The 17,422-nt window shown below is 42.9% G+C and overlaps 1 protein-coding gene across 1 annotated transcript in view; it reads left to right on the top strand.

Moving 5' to 3' along the window:
- The window catches only part of B3gnt2 (UDP-GlcNAc:betaGal beta-1,3-N-acetylglucosaminyltransferase 2), a 28,822-nt gene extending 15,348 nt beyond the window's left edge, over positions 1-13,474 (top strand). The window contains exon 2 of the mRNA XM_005385732.2: positions 11,927-13,474. Within this exon, the coding sequence (XP_005385789.1) occupies positions 11,936-13,129 (1,194 nt within the window). The 5' untranslated portion in view covers positions 11,927-11,935 and the 3' untranslated portion in view covers positions 13,130-13,474. The remainder of the gene's footprint in view (positions 1-11,926) is intronic.
- The last annotated feature ends 3,948 nt before the right edge of the window (positions 13,475-17,422 follow it).

Here is a 17,422-nt window from a genome sequence, read left to right as displayed (position 1 = left end):
TAGGTCCAGAGTCCAAACTCTGGCCCCACCAGGATTAGCTCTGTGACCTCAGACTAATTGCTTCAGATTTTTGAGCTTGTTGTGAATATTAAATGAGATGAGAACATCCTGACGTAGAAAAATGGGCAAAGGGCACCTGGAATAGGAAAACCGGGAAGAAAGTCTATGTGAAGACATGTAAATTAGAATAGGGAGTGTTCTTTCTCTAAAAGATTTAAGGTCAGTATCCGTTTCAGTGTGGATGACTTCATGCTCTTGGGTGCGTAGTGAGAAGGTAAATCAGGCTGGCCTTTCCTCCTGGTGGGCAATAAGAGTGAAGGTGAGTGGAAACCCTTGATTAGATGCTATTGTGATTTTTAAAGGTCATATTCCCTTTGTAATTTTTTCTAAATGAAATACGCAAATGATAAAGAGAGGCATACATGCATAAGAGGTTGTTCATCACTTTTTTTTTCTTTCGCTTCTAGGGAGACTAAGAAATAACTCAAGCTATTGGTTAGCAGTTGTTAGGCAGACCAAGTGTTCTGTGTGCTATCAGAAGTACATTGGCAAGATGCAGAGAGACAAGCCAGACCTGGGGACAGGATCCGCTTTAGAGACATTCAGTCTCATGAACACAGAAGGCAACTATATTTGTGATCATCACACATATATAATTTGGAGTCCTTCGTTTCTCTCTTATTTCTCATTTCTGTGTGCAGTCACTTTTACTTTTTAACAGATGCAAAAGAAACACATTCCTACCATCTGTGTATCAGCAGCATGTGTCAGGTTAGCTGTCAGGCTCATCTTGCTAGTAGAGAGACCCTGGCCCCGAAGCTTTTACCTGCTCTTTCCCAGGGGAGCTCAGAGCCCTTTTGTCTGTGGCCTCCCTGCTTCTTCCCATGTTTCTGAAATCTGCCTTGTTGGAAGCCCCAGTCTGGTCCTGTCTTGTCACCTGCTGTCAGCTAAAGGACTGTCATGTGTTTTATTGCCTCTCCGCCAATTCAGCGTACAGGCCTCATTCGTATTTTAATACTTTTTCTTCCTTAACTCCAGACTCACATAAAATGCTGTGCTTAGAGATGACTTTGGGTGGAAGAGATCTACAACTTGTGCTGATTTTTCATTATTGCCTCTGTGCTCCAAATTCATCTACTGTTTTTCCTTTGTCATCTCTGTAAATTGAAAAAGTTTCCTTTTCTTGTAGGAGGAAGGGATTTTCCTTCCTAGGCACCAAGTCTGTATGCTGTGATTAGTGTGTGGTTCCTGGTTCTTTGAGCTTTGATTTTTCTGTACCCCTCAGTGCCTGCAGTGTATTACTCACCAGCATTTGGCTGCTCTGCTTTTTCTGTCCAGCAGCTGAGGTGAGATTGGGAGCCTGAGACAGTGTGTGGCTGGAGCCCAACCCAGTGTACTGCTCCATGCACCCTTAGCCCTGACATGTGTGCACCCTGGACCCCATGTGGCTGGCCATCAAGTGAGTTGGCCACCTAGTCTTTGTCCCAAACACTTCATGCCAAGTCATGCACTCACATTGCAAACTTGTGCAGAAGGAGGATGTTCATTTCCTAATTGCCCATGATGTCCTCTGTGTGTCACCCCCCCCACCTACCCACCCGTGTCCCTGACAAGTGTGAGGTCATGAGTTCGACTCTCAGTACCAAAAAACAAAACAAAACAAAAAACCAGAAATGCTGATGTGTGACCGAGTGCCCCTTAGCCTTGTGTTCCCATACCCTAGAGAGTTGTCCTTCCTTTCCTGGTGACTGTAGACCATCTCTGGCCTGAGTACCAGGAACTTTTCTGACATTTGTACCTTCAGCAAGCAAGTTTAATCCTTCCAAATTTACTTTTTTCTGGGGGAATTTTTGTCTGTCACAGGCCACAGTTTAAATTCTTTATGTTTTCAGTTACCGTATTCTTAATTCTTACCATACTTTGCTATGTAAGTTATTATGGCTGATGCTTCCTAGTTGGACTCAGACTAGAAACACCTCATGCCGCCCAGCTGGGGGAAGGCTGAACCGGAGGGGGTCTTGAGGGACTTAATTGGCCAGATTACACTTGCATGAACATAGATAGCTCCTACACTTGCATGAACATAGATAGCTCCTAGAGGTTGGAGTGAAAGCATTTACTACGCACACCTTATGCAGGTTCTTCACAGGTCTTCAAAGCACCTAGGCTCCCCAGGAAGGGTTTCTTGCATTGCAGCATTTCTGTTTTTTTGTTTTGCTTTGTTTTTTCGTACTTTGAACTCATGACCTTACACAGGCTCTGTGCCGCTGACCTGTATCCCCGGCCTGCATTGCAGCATTTCTTTTCTAAAATGATTGTTGTTCTACCTTAGGGAAAGAGATACCCCCAAATTCCAAGTCCTTGCTTTGGGTGTGCTCACCAGATTCCTGTGCTGTCATGGTCTTGTAGGTAACGGTCCCGCTGAGTCCCAAGTGTCTGCATTCGTGTAGGACAGGAACATGGGCCTGGCTGTGCTTCCTGTTCTTTCAGGTCTAACATGGACTCAGTGTTTCTGCAACTCCTGTGTCCCCAGACCCTGGAAAATCCTTTGAGTTTTTCCTATGGCCCTACAGCACTTGATAACACTAGAACAGATACAGATACGTATAATGTGAGTATGTGTGTGTAATTCACCAGCCCACTTATACATGGTTTTCCTTCATCTTTTGGGAGAAAGGATGTCTATATTCTGTTAATCCCATTGCTACTTAGTGCACACTGTTCAGTGACCTTGACCGGATTGCCAGCCTGTTTCTTCAGCAAATGCTAAGGGCCCTCTAGGTGCCACATAATGGGTTATGGTGGTGCTGCAGAGTGCAGGCCTTGCTGGCAAATGCCCACTTACGGCCACCTGACCTGGAGAGGAAACCTCACTCCTGGAGGTGGGTGGGGCAGGCTGGGACACCTCCTTGGGTAGTTCATCTCTCAGTGGAGAAGAGGTGATGAGGCTCTGAGCTGGAGCTCAGGAAGGGGTAAAGAGATATGTTCTAGGAGACAACACAGGAAGAGTGGACTGTGAGGGTGTAGCAGCAGTTGGTGGATCTGGCCTCCCTCTGGGAAGGGGATGTGCAGGGCATTCAGTGGTCAGGCTGCAGAGCAGAACAAGAAACAAGCTCTAGCTCTCTGGGTGGCTATGGCAGTGGCAGAGTGTGAACTCATGAGAGGTAAGGAAGAGGTGCCTCTGCCAGTCATGGGAATAGGAACGTAAGCTCTGGCTCCTGCTTTAATATGGATATTAGGGAAAAGAAGCAGTTCAGAGAAAGACTGGAATTTTTACCTAGACACCTGGGAATTTGATCCATTGTGAATGGGGGACTGGGAAGAGGGTGGGATATTCATTTATTTACTGTCTTTTTGAGACAGGGTCTTGCTATGTAGTTCATGCTGGCCCTGAGCTCACCTTGTAGCGCAGGTTGGTTTCGAACTCACAAGGATCCTCCTGCCTCAGCCTCCTGAGTGCTGGGATTACAGGCATGTGCTGCCACGCCCTGCGTGAGGGTGGAGCATTTAGAAGCTATTGATTGATTGAGACAGGGTCTTGCTATGCAGTTCAGGCTGACCTTGAGCTCACTTTGTAGCCCAGGCTGGCCTCAAACTCGCAACGATCCTTCTGCCTCAGCCTCCCAAGTACTGGGATTACAGGCGTGCGGCCACCATGCCTGGCTCTAGAAGCTATTTAGAATTAAGATGGGTCAAACTGTGGGTTCTCCTTTTGGAAATGTTTCTGGCAGTGGATAAATGAGTTTCTTGAGTGAAAACTTAAAGAGGCAAGGAAAAACAAAACTTGAGAAATTTGTCATTAAATGTTTGGTAGGAAAAGTAGAACCCCTGAAGAAAGGCATCAGCAAGCCTCATTTTAAGTTATATAATCGGGCTGGGGATTTAGCTCAGCGGCAAAAAGCGCCTGCCTGGCAAGCGCAAGGTCATGAGTTCTGTTCCCGGTACCGGAGAAACCCCCCCCCTCCCAAAGTTATATAATCTTTCCATTGAGGATCTAAAACCCTTTTCAGTTTTTCTAAAGGCAGGGCGAGATGACTCTTGCCCCTGTATCATATCCTTGTTTTCTGAAAGTTCTTTCCATGTTTGAAGAATAAATCCTGTGATTAAATTACAAGTTTTTGTTTCGTTTTTGTAGAGTTGGGGATCAAACCCCGGGCCTTGCACATGCTAAGTAAGCGCTGTACTACTGCACAACACCCTAGCCCTGTGATTAATTTTACTTTGAATAATAAATGCCATTTGAGCAAATCAGGCACAATAGATTTTAGAGGAGCCGTCATCAATGGGGACCAGAATGTGGCCCAGTTCCTTTGATCTATGTTGCCTATGGGGATGTGTAGGTGAATAGATCCATTAGAAGTACTTTCCCCTTTAATTTCGGACATGAAGAGTAAAACTAATGATGAGGAACCAGGTTCCTTAAATATAGCCTGTGGTTGTGCTGTGACTTGCAGAGCAGAAAGCAGAGGCAGACGTATCTTCCAAACTTAGTGCCAGCCTCAGGAGGGAGTGAGGGAGTGCTGGGCCCTGTGCCCTATGCTTGGCAAGCCACGGTCAGGCCCCTGCTGCCATTGAGGATGAGTGCAGAGGGTGGGCCAACCCTTCTGGCCCCGCTGTGCTGCTGCACTCAGGCCCTTCTTCCCGCCATCTGCCATCGCGCTGGTAGCTGGTCTCTCCCCGAGAACCACTTAGCTGCACACTGTCTCTGTTTATCTGCACAGAACCTGGAAAAGGCTGCCAAGGAGCAAGCAACAGATGGGCCGGGCTGAGAGGTGAACATGTAGGGAAATCACACTCCCCAGGCTGTCAGAGCAGGGGCAGCGCAAGGTTGTACAGGTTCACATTTACCTAATGGCAATGGGCCAGTGCTCCTTCTCTGTTTGAGGACCTGATTATGGGTGAACAGGAAAAAGGGCCACACCCCTGCCGCCCCCGCCCCTGCGCCCCCCCCAACTCCGATTCTCCTGGGGTCGAATCACAAGCTTAGATTGTCAGGATTGCTGGTCATTTTATTTCCTGAGTACAAGAAGAACCTTCCTTTCTTTTGTCATTAACCTTGTGTGTTAATCAGATTTCCATCACTGTGACAAAATACCTGAGATAAATCAACTTGAAGAAAGGTTCAGTTTTTGGCTCATGGGTCTTTGGGGGGACATTTCAGATCCCAGTCATGACACTACTATTGGGGGTAGTGTAGGCAACTTAGCACAGGCTTTAGGTCTGGCTTGGACGTGTTGCAAACTCTGACCCTGGGTAGCTGTTCCTGAACACCTACCTCAGTTCTGTGCGAGTGATGGCCACTTTCACATACCTGCTGGCCTGCACTTCACCGTGCTGTGTACAAAGCTTTGAGAACAGGAAGGATCCTTTTAGGGTCATCTTCTTCAGTGGTTTCCAGTCCAGGGTCCATGAATGACCATTGAAATTGTTTCAGTATTTTGGATTCATGGGGCTGGGGACTTTGCTCAGCCTCGCAGCGCCTGCCTGACAACCACAAGGTCCTGACTTCCATTCCTGGTACCCCCCTCCAAAAAAAGTATTTTGGACTCTTAAAGAAAATTGAGTCTGCAGTGGCCTAAATTATTGTTGATGACCTTTGCTTTTGGCTGGAATGAAGCCAATAGAATGTGGTAGTGATACAGGAAAATAAAAACTCCCAACTTGCGTGATAACAGCCACGTTTTCGTGTTCTTTAAAATGGAAGAATGAATTTTAGGAACAACGGAGATTAAGAGCAGAATATATTTATTGAGGGAAAGAAAAGAAAGCTTCTGTCCAAGAGAGGGACGAAGGGGGGTCCAAGTGGGTTACCCAAGACTGTTTTTTTCTAGGGACTTTTATGGAGCAAAACCATGAGGTGAGGTGGGTCCAAGGTAGGGAAAAATGGACAGAACTATGGTCAGCCAATAAGAATTGTTTAGGTAAAATTGATTAAATCGGGATCATATGGGGAAGCTAGTCATCTAGCAAGCGGGCATGAATACAGAACGGGGCTTTTCCTCTAAGGGGTTGGGGTCAAGGACTCTTCCAGGTGATTGCTACCTATTTAGAATATCAATCCCTGATGTCCATCCCTAGGGAGGTAGGTGGGTGCATTTGTTTAGTCCTTTGTCTTGAGGTCTGGCGACAGCAAATACATATCTTCCATGTTGGCTCCTTCGAGGGCCTGGCCCTGTCTGACTGCCTATACTATTTCTATCTAACTCAGCTGCCTATAACAGTAGCATTGGTTGGTCATCTCCTGTGGATGGTCAGGCCTTGGAGAATTAAATCTCAGCTGCCAGGTAATGGAACAGTAGGAAAATGGAAAAATTGCTGTCTTTGACAGCTGTGGTTTTGTGTGGGTGGGAAAAATAAAAACAGCCTCTTAGTCAAGAAACTAAGGTTTGTGAAATTGGCTTCGCTGAAGCCATGGAGAAGTCTGCTGGTGTCACCACCTGTTCTCCCTGTTTGGTAATTGCTGTCCGTTTCCAGTGCAGCATGTAGCACTCCAACACAACCGCCTGTGCTCAGGACTCCATCACTTACTCTCTAGGAAGCGAGCTCCTCATTTTCCTCACTTAGGAGAGGTGAACGGGGACTGCGCTTTGCTTGAGGGACTGCGCTTTGCTTGAGTAATAATTCAGTAAATGTCACTTATGACTCTACCCTACCACTCATGTTTGATTTTTGACTCATGGTAGTTTTGTGGGTTAAAATTATAAATACAAGGCTTTTACAAAATTACTTGTAAGAAGATTAACCACTGAAAATAAAACTAGCAATGCTTTGGAAGCATTCACTTGCAGTATGGTTTAAAATTCAGACTCTGAAACCATACTGGTTGGGTTTGAATCCTGGCTTTGCCACTTACCAACTCTGTGACCTTGGGCAAATTCAGTCATTCCCCATGCCTCAGTTTCCCCATCTGCAAAATGAGGGGTGTTTAGAAAGGCTGCCCAACAAGACTGCTGGTTCCTGGTACATGTTTATTAAAATACAGCAGCTGTGTCCACATTTCACTGTGTTTAGGAGACCTTCCTAGTAGATGGAGAAGGGAGCAGGTGATCTGAGGTGAAAGAAGGTAACAACAGACCTGCACTGGGGTCAGCGACAGCGAGGCGGCTAGGTGAGGCTGAGCTGCTCTGCACAGCTGAGATGGGAGCCCTGTCCCAGGCCCGTGTTCTCCCTCCCTCCTTTTGCCCATGGCTCAGATGTGCAGTGCAGGCTGCATGGAGGAACTGTCCTCCTGCCCGAGCAAACCAGTTCTGTTGCCTGTGGCATTTTATCTGGATAGTCACATAGCTTAAGTTAGGTGTTTTGTAATCCATCTTCAGCTAACACTTTCCTGTTTCCACACTGCCTTTCTAAATATTTTAGTTGCAAAATAAAGAAGGAGGTGTTTTTTTGTTAAACAAAATCAACTGAAGTATTGTAGACAGTTGAATGCAAAACAGTTCTTTGTTTTGTATATAGGATTTTCCTCCTGTTTCTGCTACATACGGTGTTTCACAAGTTTGTGCCATTTTCCCCAGCTTTGGAGTAATTCTTCCCCAAATTCTTTTTAAGCAATGTAACTTCCTGCACAAAAAAGGACACAGAGTTGGGTTTTATGGCTGCAGTGGGAATATTTAGTCAGATACTTTTTCCCACAGATGTTTTCATGAACTTCAGTTCAATATAAGTATCTTGAATCAAGAGTTCTCATGCAAGTCTGTGCCTAAGTCACAAGTGAAAGAGGACATCTAGCCTGGTGGGAATATGCAACTGAGAATCTTAGTGTTGGCGCCCATCCTCCTCAACTAGGTTTGGAAGAAATACTCTTTAGCAGTTTGCTACAAACCAAACTTTTGGGCCGGGGATATAGCCCAGCAGCACAGGCGCCTACCTAGCAACAAGTGCAAGGTCCTAAGTTTGATTCCTGGTACAAAAAAAAAAAAAAAAAAAAGTCCAAACCAAACTTTTGAGACAAGTGTCAGCTCTTCCAGGAAAGGCTGGCCCCTTTTCTGAAGGGACAGGAGCTAATAGATGCTGCCATTTCCCTTTTTGTGGAGACTCAAGTACACATGACCCCACTCCAGGGTCCTCTCCATCCTGGCCTGCCCCTGAGACTTCACTGTGAACCTGGGTCAGGTTCTGAGAGTGTGCTTTGCTCCGTAGAAACAGGAAAACATGGAAGGCCCTGCATCCAGAGCCACTGGGTCTCATGTCAACTGTACAGTTTAACTCTTCTGTAATATTTAGCTGGTGCTGTGTGTGTGCGCCTGTTGCCCTTTCTTCTATAAGCTGTCGTCTTTTACTCAGGCAGTTTCAGGAATAGTTTATTGGTGTCTAAATTCCCGTACCAAGCTGAAATTTATGCTGTTCATAGAATGTACCATTTCTTGCGGGGTACCTTTCCAAGGCTTTTTCCTCATAGTTTTTCTCCATTCATCATATTTTTCCTTGCTGCCTTCTAGCTATGATTGATTTTGTCTTCATTATTACAGTTAGTGAGTTCAAGTCTCTTCTTTTTTTTTTGGTAGTACCGGAGATCAAACTCATGACCTTGTGCTTGCCAGGCAGGCGCTTGTGCCGCTGAGCTATATATCCCCAGCCACGATTGATTTTCTAAAAGAGGTGACAGACGCTTTATTGACAGCCATACAAATACATTGCAAATTTGCTAATGTATTTGTAAATCAGTGCAAATACTTTATTTTGCATATCATGCAAGTGAGGTTGTTTGAGATGTACCAGACTCAGATCTTCAGAGAGCTCATAAAATTTTGCTGAAGGGAGCTGACCTAAAGGGGTGTGGAGCCAAAATTTAGGTGTGGATGGTTGGAAGTTGTTTAGGCTGAATAACTTGAAGTACTTTAAATTCCAGTTAAGGAGTAGGAGATGTCTTGTGGGTTTTTCTTTGCAGGGAAGCATAAGAAGGGCCTTCTGTCCTGCTGACTTGGTGGTGGAGTGCTGGAGAGATAGGAGTGGGGAGTGACACGGAGTAAGGAGATGGGGTGGTGGCGGGAGGCTGCTTGCTTAGGTGAACTGAGAGCCTCTATATCCCTTTCTTATCTGCCATGCTTTCTAGATGTGCAAAGCTTTAGGGAGTTGGGAGTTTGGGGCAGGGACTGGTTTTAAAGAAGAAAAGCAAACAAGCTGGGTTTGGTGGCACACTCGTGTAGTCCCAGCTAGTTGGGAGGCTGAGGCAGGATTGCTTGAGTCCAGGAATTTGGGGCCAGCCTGGGCATCAGAGTGAGAGTCTGTCTCTTAAAAAATAATAAAACAAACCCTTTACTTATAGTTGTCCATCAGAATCTGTGCAAGTTTGGTTCAGGAACCTCCAGAATCTGTGGATGCTCAGGTATCTTACATAGTATTTGCATATAACTCATGCATATCCTCCCATGTCCCTTAAATTATAGGAAGATTATTTATCATATGGGAAGAATAATAATGGGGAAAAGTCTATACCTGTTTAGTACAGTACATTTTTTTTCCTTTTATATTTTTGATCAGCAGTTATGGAGGGCTGGACTGCAGGGCTAACTATATGCTGATAGTTAAAGCTGTTGAGCAATAGTGAATACAGGTCACTAGATTAAGATTTACTAGATAGACTAAGAGAAAAAAGAAGTGGACACAGTGGTGCACACCTATTATCCCAGCACTCTTGGAGTCTGAGGCAAGAGGAGCACAGATTGGAATCACACATAGGCAATTTAGTGAGTCCATTTGTCAAAATTTAAGGGGGAAAAAAAAAAGGCTGGGGATATACTCCTGTGGTAGAGTGGCTCTGATTTACATCTGAATAATAATGATAATGGTAATAATAATCAGAATATAGCTGTGAATTCCTGTTGATCTCACGGGGCTGCCCAGCATGTAATAGTTTCACAGCATTCTCTGCAGGAAAATATTCTTCCACTTGAATTATTTGTTATAACCCAGTGAACTTTAAAAATCCACTTCTATTTTTAAAAAGTAAATGCTGCTTTTGATTAAAATAGACAAGTTTGTTTTAGAGTTGGAGAAGACTAGTTGCCATTGGAATCCCACAGCCTTGACTAGGAGTTCAGCTCTGCCCTGATTTCTCCAGTGTGTTACCCTAGGTATAAAATGGGAATAAAAGGAACATTGCCTTTTAAGGATTAAGTTCCCAGTTGTCACATGAACCTGATGAGAAAATCCTTTTGGTCTTCGTGGTGTATTGATTGCCAGTCTATCCTTTTAATGTCAGGTTTGGCTGAATAGCTCTTGTGAGGTCATCCATTTCAGTAGTGTTAGAATCTGGGAGTTGTTCCTAACAAACATTTCCTCACTCTTTGTTCTTGTGTTGCCTACAGCCTAAAATTCTTCTATTAGTCACTGAAATGTCATTTGTCTTTTTCTTTTTGCTGTACACAATTGAGATCTTGACAAACATATCCATCCACGAAGCCCTCACCCAGATCAGTGCATGCACAGTACATTCTGTGCCCCAGAAAGTCCCTCCTACCCTTTGCCAAATCCCCAACCCTTGCTGCTTTTGGATGTCAGGGTCCTGGCTTGTTTTTGCCTACTCTTCTTTTTTTTTTGTTTTCGTGCCTACACAGACTTATTGAACATAAAACTCTATGTACAAAGTAACCTAGAGCTGTCTCAAAATGTGATCGTTTCCTACTAATATCCTGGCAAGCTGTTTAGAAAGCAACTTACTCTAAAATAAACATTTTAAAATAGCCAGTGCACATCAGGTGAATGGCCTGACCACTGGAACTGTATTAGTTTTACAAGATTATTGATAGGTAGGACTGAGCCCCTATAAAAGGCTGCAGTGGAACTGACTGGAGACGTTCAGAGGCTGTTTTGTGCACTGCCATCGCGATGCTGTTAGTCTGTAGATCGTAGTGCTCTGTTACCGGAGTCTTGACACGATAGGAATATGTATCAGTGAGGTCAGAGGTCATCTTGCTGCTTGTAGAGCCAGAACAGATAACCCTAGCATGCTCATCTGATAGGGTCCCATGGCGACCCAGGTTAAGAAGGGATGGATTCTTCATTGTGTCCTTCAAGTGTTGCTCAAAAGTCACCTCCATCCTACCGGTGTCCACCCTAGCCTAGGACCTGGGAGCCTGTTGAGTCCTTTCCTGCTTTGGTGACATGATTTTGCCTACTCTCGAAGCTAATATAAATTGAAATTTGGGATTTGGTTGAGTGCTATTGCTGATAAAAATGATTTCCCTTTTTATTGCTGGTGGGCAGTCCATTGTGTGAATATACACAAGTTAAATAATCATTTGTGGTGTTCTCAGATTTTGGTTATTAGGATCAAGCTGTTAGAGTCTTTTTTTAATCTCTGAATCTGCAGGGTGGTTAATGTTGTCTTTGCTTCCTAACCCTGCACCCTGCGCAAGCATCTTTGTACCTACCCTCTTTATTTCCTTGTCCATGAAATAGTGGGTTGTAAAATAATTCAGAATTGAGACTAGCAACACACACTAGCAATGTGTGTGTGTTGATTGGATCATAATATAAAACACATTTGTTATTATGAATTGTAAGCAAATCAGTCTGCAAAGTACTGATTTGTATGTACCTTTGTAAGCAAAGAAGTTGGACTCCTGTGAGGTTATTTAGTAATCCTCACCTCATCTCCTGTTTTAGGGTCTCCAAAACAACAGTGCTGCTAGCTGTCTGCCAGGCATAATTTTAGAAGCATTGTGTAAAACAACATATATTTATCACAACCATCGTCGGAAGTGGGTTTGCCCCGACTTTATAAATGGAGCAAGTGAGACATCAGTTGTACCACTTGAAAGGTCACAAAGCTAGAGAGGAAGGGCCATGATTTAAACCAGAGCCAGCAAGTCTGAAGCCCTTGCTATAAACTCCTGCTCTTGTGGAGACAAAAAGGCAAGTGAAAGTACGTGCGAATGCAAATGAGTAATTAATTAATGCAGTGTTTCCCTCTTTTTTATTCCAGATATGAGAAATGAGTGTTGGACGTCGGAGGATAAAGTTGTTGGGCATCCTGATGATGGCAAATGTCTTCATTTATTTGATTGTGGAAGTCTCCAAGAGCAGTAGCCAAGAAAAAAATAGAAAGGGGGAAGTAATAATACCCAAACAGAAGTTCTGGAAGATATCTAGTCCTCCTCAGGCATACTGGAACAGAGAACAAGAAAAGCTGAACAGGCGGTACAATCCCATTCTGAGCATGCTGGGCAACCAGACAGGGGATGGCTATGGGCCTTCCAATGTGAGCCATCTGAATTATTGTGAACCTGACCTGAGGGTCACCTCAGTCATAACAGACTTTAACAATTTGCCAGACAGATTTAAAGACTTCCTGTTATATTTGAGATGTCGAAATTATTCACTGATTATAGATCAACCAAATAAATGTGCAAAGAAACCCTTCTTACTGCTGGCAATTAAGTCACTCACTCCACATTTTGCCAGAAGACAAGCAATTCGGGAATCCTGGGGCAGAGAAACCAACGTGGGGAACCAGACCGTTGTGCGAGTCTTCTTGCTGGGCCAGACCCCCCCAGAGGACAACCATCCAGACCTTTCAGATATGCTGAAGTTCGAAAGTGAGAAGCACCAGGACATTCTTATGTGGAACTACAGGGACACGTTCTTCAACTTGTCTCTGAAGGAAGTGCTGTTTCTCAGGTGGGTGAGTACTTCCTGCCCAGACGCGGAGTTTGTTTTCAAGGGCGATGATGATGTTTTTGTGAACACCCATCACATCCTAAATTACTTGAATAGCTTATCCAAGAGCAAAGCAGAAGATTTGTTTATAGGTGATGTGATCCACAATGCTGGGCCCCATCGGGATAAGAAACTGAAGTACTACATCCCAGAAGTTGTTTACTCCGGGGTCTACCCACCTTATGCAGGAGGAGGTGGCTTCCTCTACTCCGGCCACTTGGCTTTGAGGCTGTACAGTGTCACTGACCGGGTCCATCTTTACCCCATCGATGATGTGTATACTGGAATGTGCCTTCAGAAACTCGGCCTTGTTCCAGAGAAACACAAAGGCTTCAGGACATTTGATATCGAGGAGAAAAACAGGAATAACATTTGTTCCTATGTAGATTTGATGTTAGTACATAGTAGAAAACCTCAAGAGATGATTGATATTTGGTCAAGGTTGCAAAGTGCTCATTTAAAATGCTAAAATATATACAAGCTAAATTTTGCATAGAAAGGCATATTTGGACTAGTTCCCATATTGTATTTTCACATTAGGTAATTTGTACGTTAAACCATCAGAATTGCCTTTATAAATAGTATCCATTTGAGGGCCTCCAAACCCTTGAATTTGGTACTTTTGTGATGGAAAAAGCAGATGACAATTTTTTATGGAGGATATGGCAGGAGATTGATTCTAATCCCTTTTACTGACTGGTGGTCATTATTTTCTAATTTGTCCCCTCTTCTTATCTGCATCTTGTTTCTAGAATTTGACCACTGTAAGTTTTTTTTTTTTTTTGTTTTTTTTTTTTTTTTTTTTTTTTTGGTCTTTTTTGAGACAGGGTCTCACCACTATGCAGTTCAAGCTGGCCTTGAGCTCACTTTGTAGCCCAGGCTGGTCTCGAACTCACAGTGATCCCCCTGCCTCAACCTCCCAGGTGCTGGGATTACAGGCGTGCACCACTACGCCTGGCTTGTTTTGCTCTTCTATGTGAGAATATTCCTTCTTCCATTATAATAATTGATTTATCTGTAGTTCAGGTATTTGTGAACTTTTAGTTACCAAGATTTTTTTGTTCATGACTCTGGTTTTTGTGAAATGGAATTATGTTATTTTCATGAGATGTGGATAAATTTTAAAAATTGTTTAGAAAATGGATTTCTGTCAAAGTTTCCTGCCACCCTATCAGTATTTTGTTGTGTTAATATAGTTAATTTTATAAAATAATTATTACTGTAAGACATACCCAGTTTATCTTGTTGAAGTTTATGATCATGAAAAGGAGTTTAATTTTTTTTTATAAGTGGTGTCACAATAGTTACATAATTTTAGTATTTTGAAATTGTGTGATTCCATAATGGCCAAGTGAAGATTGAATCTCCCCTGACAGCCATTCATATAAATTTATAAGTTTTCAGTGTGGGTCAGGAAAGTGTATCTGACTTTTGAACTTGAAGTGTAAAAATGGAAGTTGCAGATGCTTTAAGTGGTTTGTCAGCTTAAAACTCTAGGATTCTATTCTTGCCATATTTTCACATGTTGCTTATGCAAAACTATTATTCTAGGTAGTGATTGCTTCCCTGTTGCAGTGTAGAAGTGCCTGTGTTTTTATTTATTGTTCAGATCAAAGACCAAAACATTTTCTTAAATATATTTTGTGTAATATTTTATTTGTATACAGTGTTGATGAAATATTTAACTAGAGCATGATATTTTAAATGTTAAGATGTAACATATGTCAAATAAAGCTGATGGTTATTTTTGAATTTTAAAGTTCTTTTTTGGGGTATGAAGTAGTTGATACATTCTGCCAAACTATTGCTTATATGTACTAGCTTACAACATGATTTCTTGAAATATTTTTGTGTTTTTAGAGATGAAGATTCCTATCAGATACAATATTGGGGAAAGTAAAACAGGAAATAAAGTAATTGTATTTTTAATTGTCATGTGTAATAATCTTTTTGTTTTCCTATATTTGATTACATTTTCCTCAAACAATCCATTTTCCCTAAAATCCATTGTAATCATATTGAATGATAAATTTTTCTGTTTAAATGGATCATTCATTCAGCTTCGCTTTTAAAATCTCAAAAGTACTTAGTGTCTTTAAAGAAGAGAAGTGTGAATAATTATTTATGTTTCTGTTCCACTGATAGAAACCATCTAGGGAAAGGTACAGCATTGTAGTGACTGTGTCATCCTTGGGCTTTTCCAGTTTGGGGTTTGTAACCACTGTGATGAAATATAAAGACAGCCTTTACCACTCAGGTTTCTTTCATAGATGCCATGTGGAGAAGAAATTGCCAGTGTTCAGTTAAAAACAAGTAGACACTTGATGAAGCACAAAGAAACCAGAAGGACTGGTGTTATGAGGAGATTTAGCAGACTGCCCTCTCCTACTTGGATGTGGAGCAAGTATGAATTCAGAGACTTGATGTAGGTTGGAGGACTATTGTACACCTGGATCTAAAGGTTTAGTGGGGCCTGCATCTGACCTCTGCTAGCACATCTCCCAAAAGGCCAGTTTGCCATATTAGGATTAGAAAAGAATAAAGAAGCTCCAAAAACATCCACAGGTAATTGGTTCACAATTGTGTGATTGAACCAACCTGCTAGCTTGACCATGCAGACTCAGTAATAGATTTCTCCTTGGAGGGGACTTTCCTTTTTTTTTTCTTTTTAGGCCTCCTTCCTTGAGAAAAGAAGTAACAACACATTTGGAGGCTCACTGGGGACCTTGTGAGCTTGAGTGCTCAGTTGTTCTGTTGTTTAAACATGGAAACTGATGTTGAGCTTTTTTTATGTGTCTGCGCCCAAGTCTTGATTTTTTTGGTTTGAAGGTCAAACTCAAAATCCTGTTGTCAGGATTTGGACATTTCATATATACAAGCAGCCCTTGAGGTAAAAAGAGACAAGAAGAGCTTGTTCCTCTCCCTGACCTTAGTTAGACCCATCTCCTTCTTTGAGCTGCTCAGAGGAGGCTGGGAAAAGACAGGAAGTGGAGGGAATATGTGATTACACTTGAAAACTGAGCTAGCCTTAAAGATACCTTCCCTGTTTTCCACTTGTGGTCCGTAACAGTGTTGAATATTTGATAATTGAGGTCACCGTGGCCCTTTCAGAGACAGAGAAGATGACATATTTCCACTTCCCAGAAATAGGAAATGAGTGAAACTCTACTTGTGCCAAGTTAATTTCTATGTGATGTATTTTCTGATAAAATGTCAGATAGTAAAAATTCCTGTTTAGAACAGGAAAAACCAAACAAAATCCAGAAATAACCCTCAGATGCTGGGTAATTGAGGTTATGGGATAAGTTCAGTTTTTCCTTAATGTCAACTCTATATTATTTTTTTGTGTTCAGTATTTTGAGGCTGAAGTTTCCAGAACTGCAGACAGAGCAGAGGTGTTAAGGTCTGTCTCCAAATAACACTGGCTTTTAGAGGCATTGCACACAAGCCTCGGGAAATCGCTGCTTACATTTGTGGCACTGTAGCCTCTTTAAAAACCAGGGCCCAGGGCTTTTACAATAGCAGCAGCACACTAGACATTGGTTTGATGACCTGTGCCCCATTCACGCTAAAGGGTAGGTCTGCTTCATACCTCGCAATGCTTCGGCATTTGGTCCTTTCCTACGTGCATCACCCCTTTTGTTGCAAAAAATATGCTGTCAGTGGAACCATTTTTCATCTGAATCAGTCTTGCTGGAATCAGTGAGTTGCATGCCAGTGATCCCCTTGGCCACACTTATACATACAACCATTTCGTTGGGAGCTTCTGAATATTCTTTTTGACATTGTACAGACCATTTCCCCACTTTCAGGCATGGCTCCTCTTGAATGTCTTTGCTAAGATCCCAGGATTGTAAGTCTTCAAATATGATGAAGCAACTCTCTTTCAATACATTAATCTGATAGTTCCAAGATAAAACAAGGATGTCTGGCCATCTAGTGAGGCCGTCCTGACCCTCTTCAAACTACATGCTGGCTTTTTGACTTCACATCCATCCTGCCCCTGTAGAGCCTGCTGGCCTCAAACACAGCCCACTTCACAGCCTTGGCCCGCTTAGGTTTTCTGAGGACTGCGGTGCATTCTGGGAACGCAGAGTGACTCTTGTACAGTTTATTTTAGAATCTCATGTGGAAAGATGGAATCTTGGTCAGTGTACTTCCTGCTTCTCTGTCACTGTGATCTTTGGGAATTTTCTCCCAAGCAATTTTGGTGGCCTTTCAGCTATAGTGGTTCCTTTCTTCCTATTGTGGCCTTCTGAAAGGGAATGTATGGTTTGCAGTAAAGCAGCGAACTTAGAGGTTTTAATTTGATTGTAATTGAAATTGAATAAGGTGCCTGTAGCTTCCCGATAGCAACCCCACACCAGGTGTGTTCTTTATTCTGCTTAAGCAGTAAACTGCTAAGGAGCCTTGGCAAGAGCGCACCTCACTGCCCTGGAACTTGTGACTGCCCTTTTCCCAACCTGTCCTCTAAAATTCTCCTTTGTGCTCATCAGCCGGCGTGGGTTCCCTAACTACTCTGCTGGTGTGGTGAGCCCTGATCCAGGGTTCCAACTTCCATTGCCTCTTCTTTCATGTCAGAAAAAGGCAAAATAAAAACGGTCCTACCCTTGTTTTGAGCTCTTCCAGAAACACACTTTTAACAAGGGTTCAAGTGAAAATAATGTTTGCCTGGCGTGCAAGGCCCATCATTCACCCCAAAAAAAAAAAAAAATGCTGATTTTTAGTAGATCCTAGAGTTAGGTAGCAACTAGCACTACAA

This window comes from Chinchilla lanigera, unplaced genomic scaffold (genome assembly GCF_000276665.1).
Source record: "Chinchilla lanigera isolate Chin_1 unplaced genomic scaffold, ChiLan1.0 scaffold00023, whole genome shotgun sequence".
In the NCBI taxonomy this organism is placed as follows: Eukaryota; Metazoa; Chordata; class Mammalia; order Rodentia; family Chinchillidae; genus Chinchilla; species Chinchilla lanigera.
Note: the sequence above shows the minus strand (reverse complement) of the source record. Positions and strands in the feature narration are given on the sequence as shown.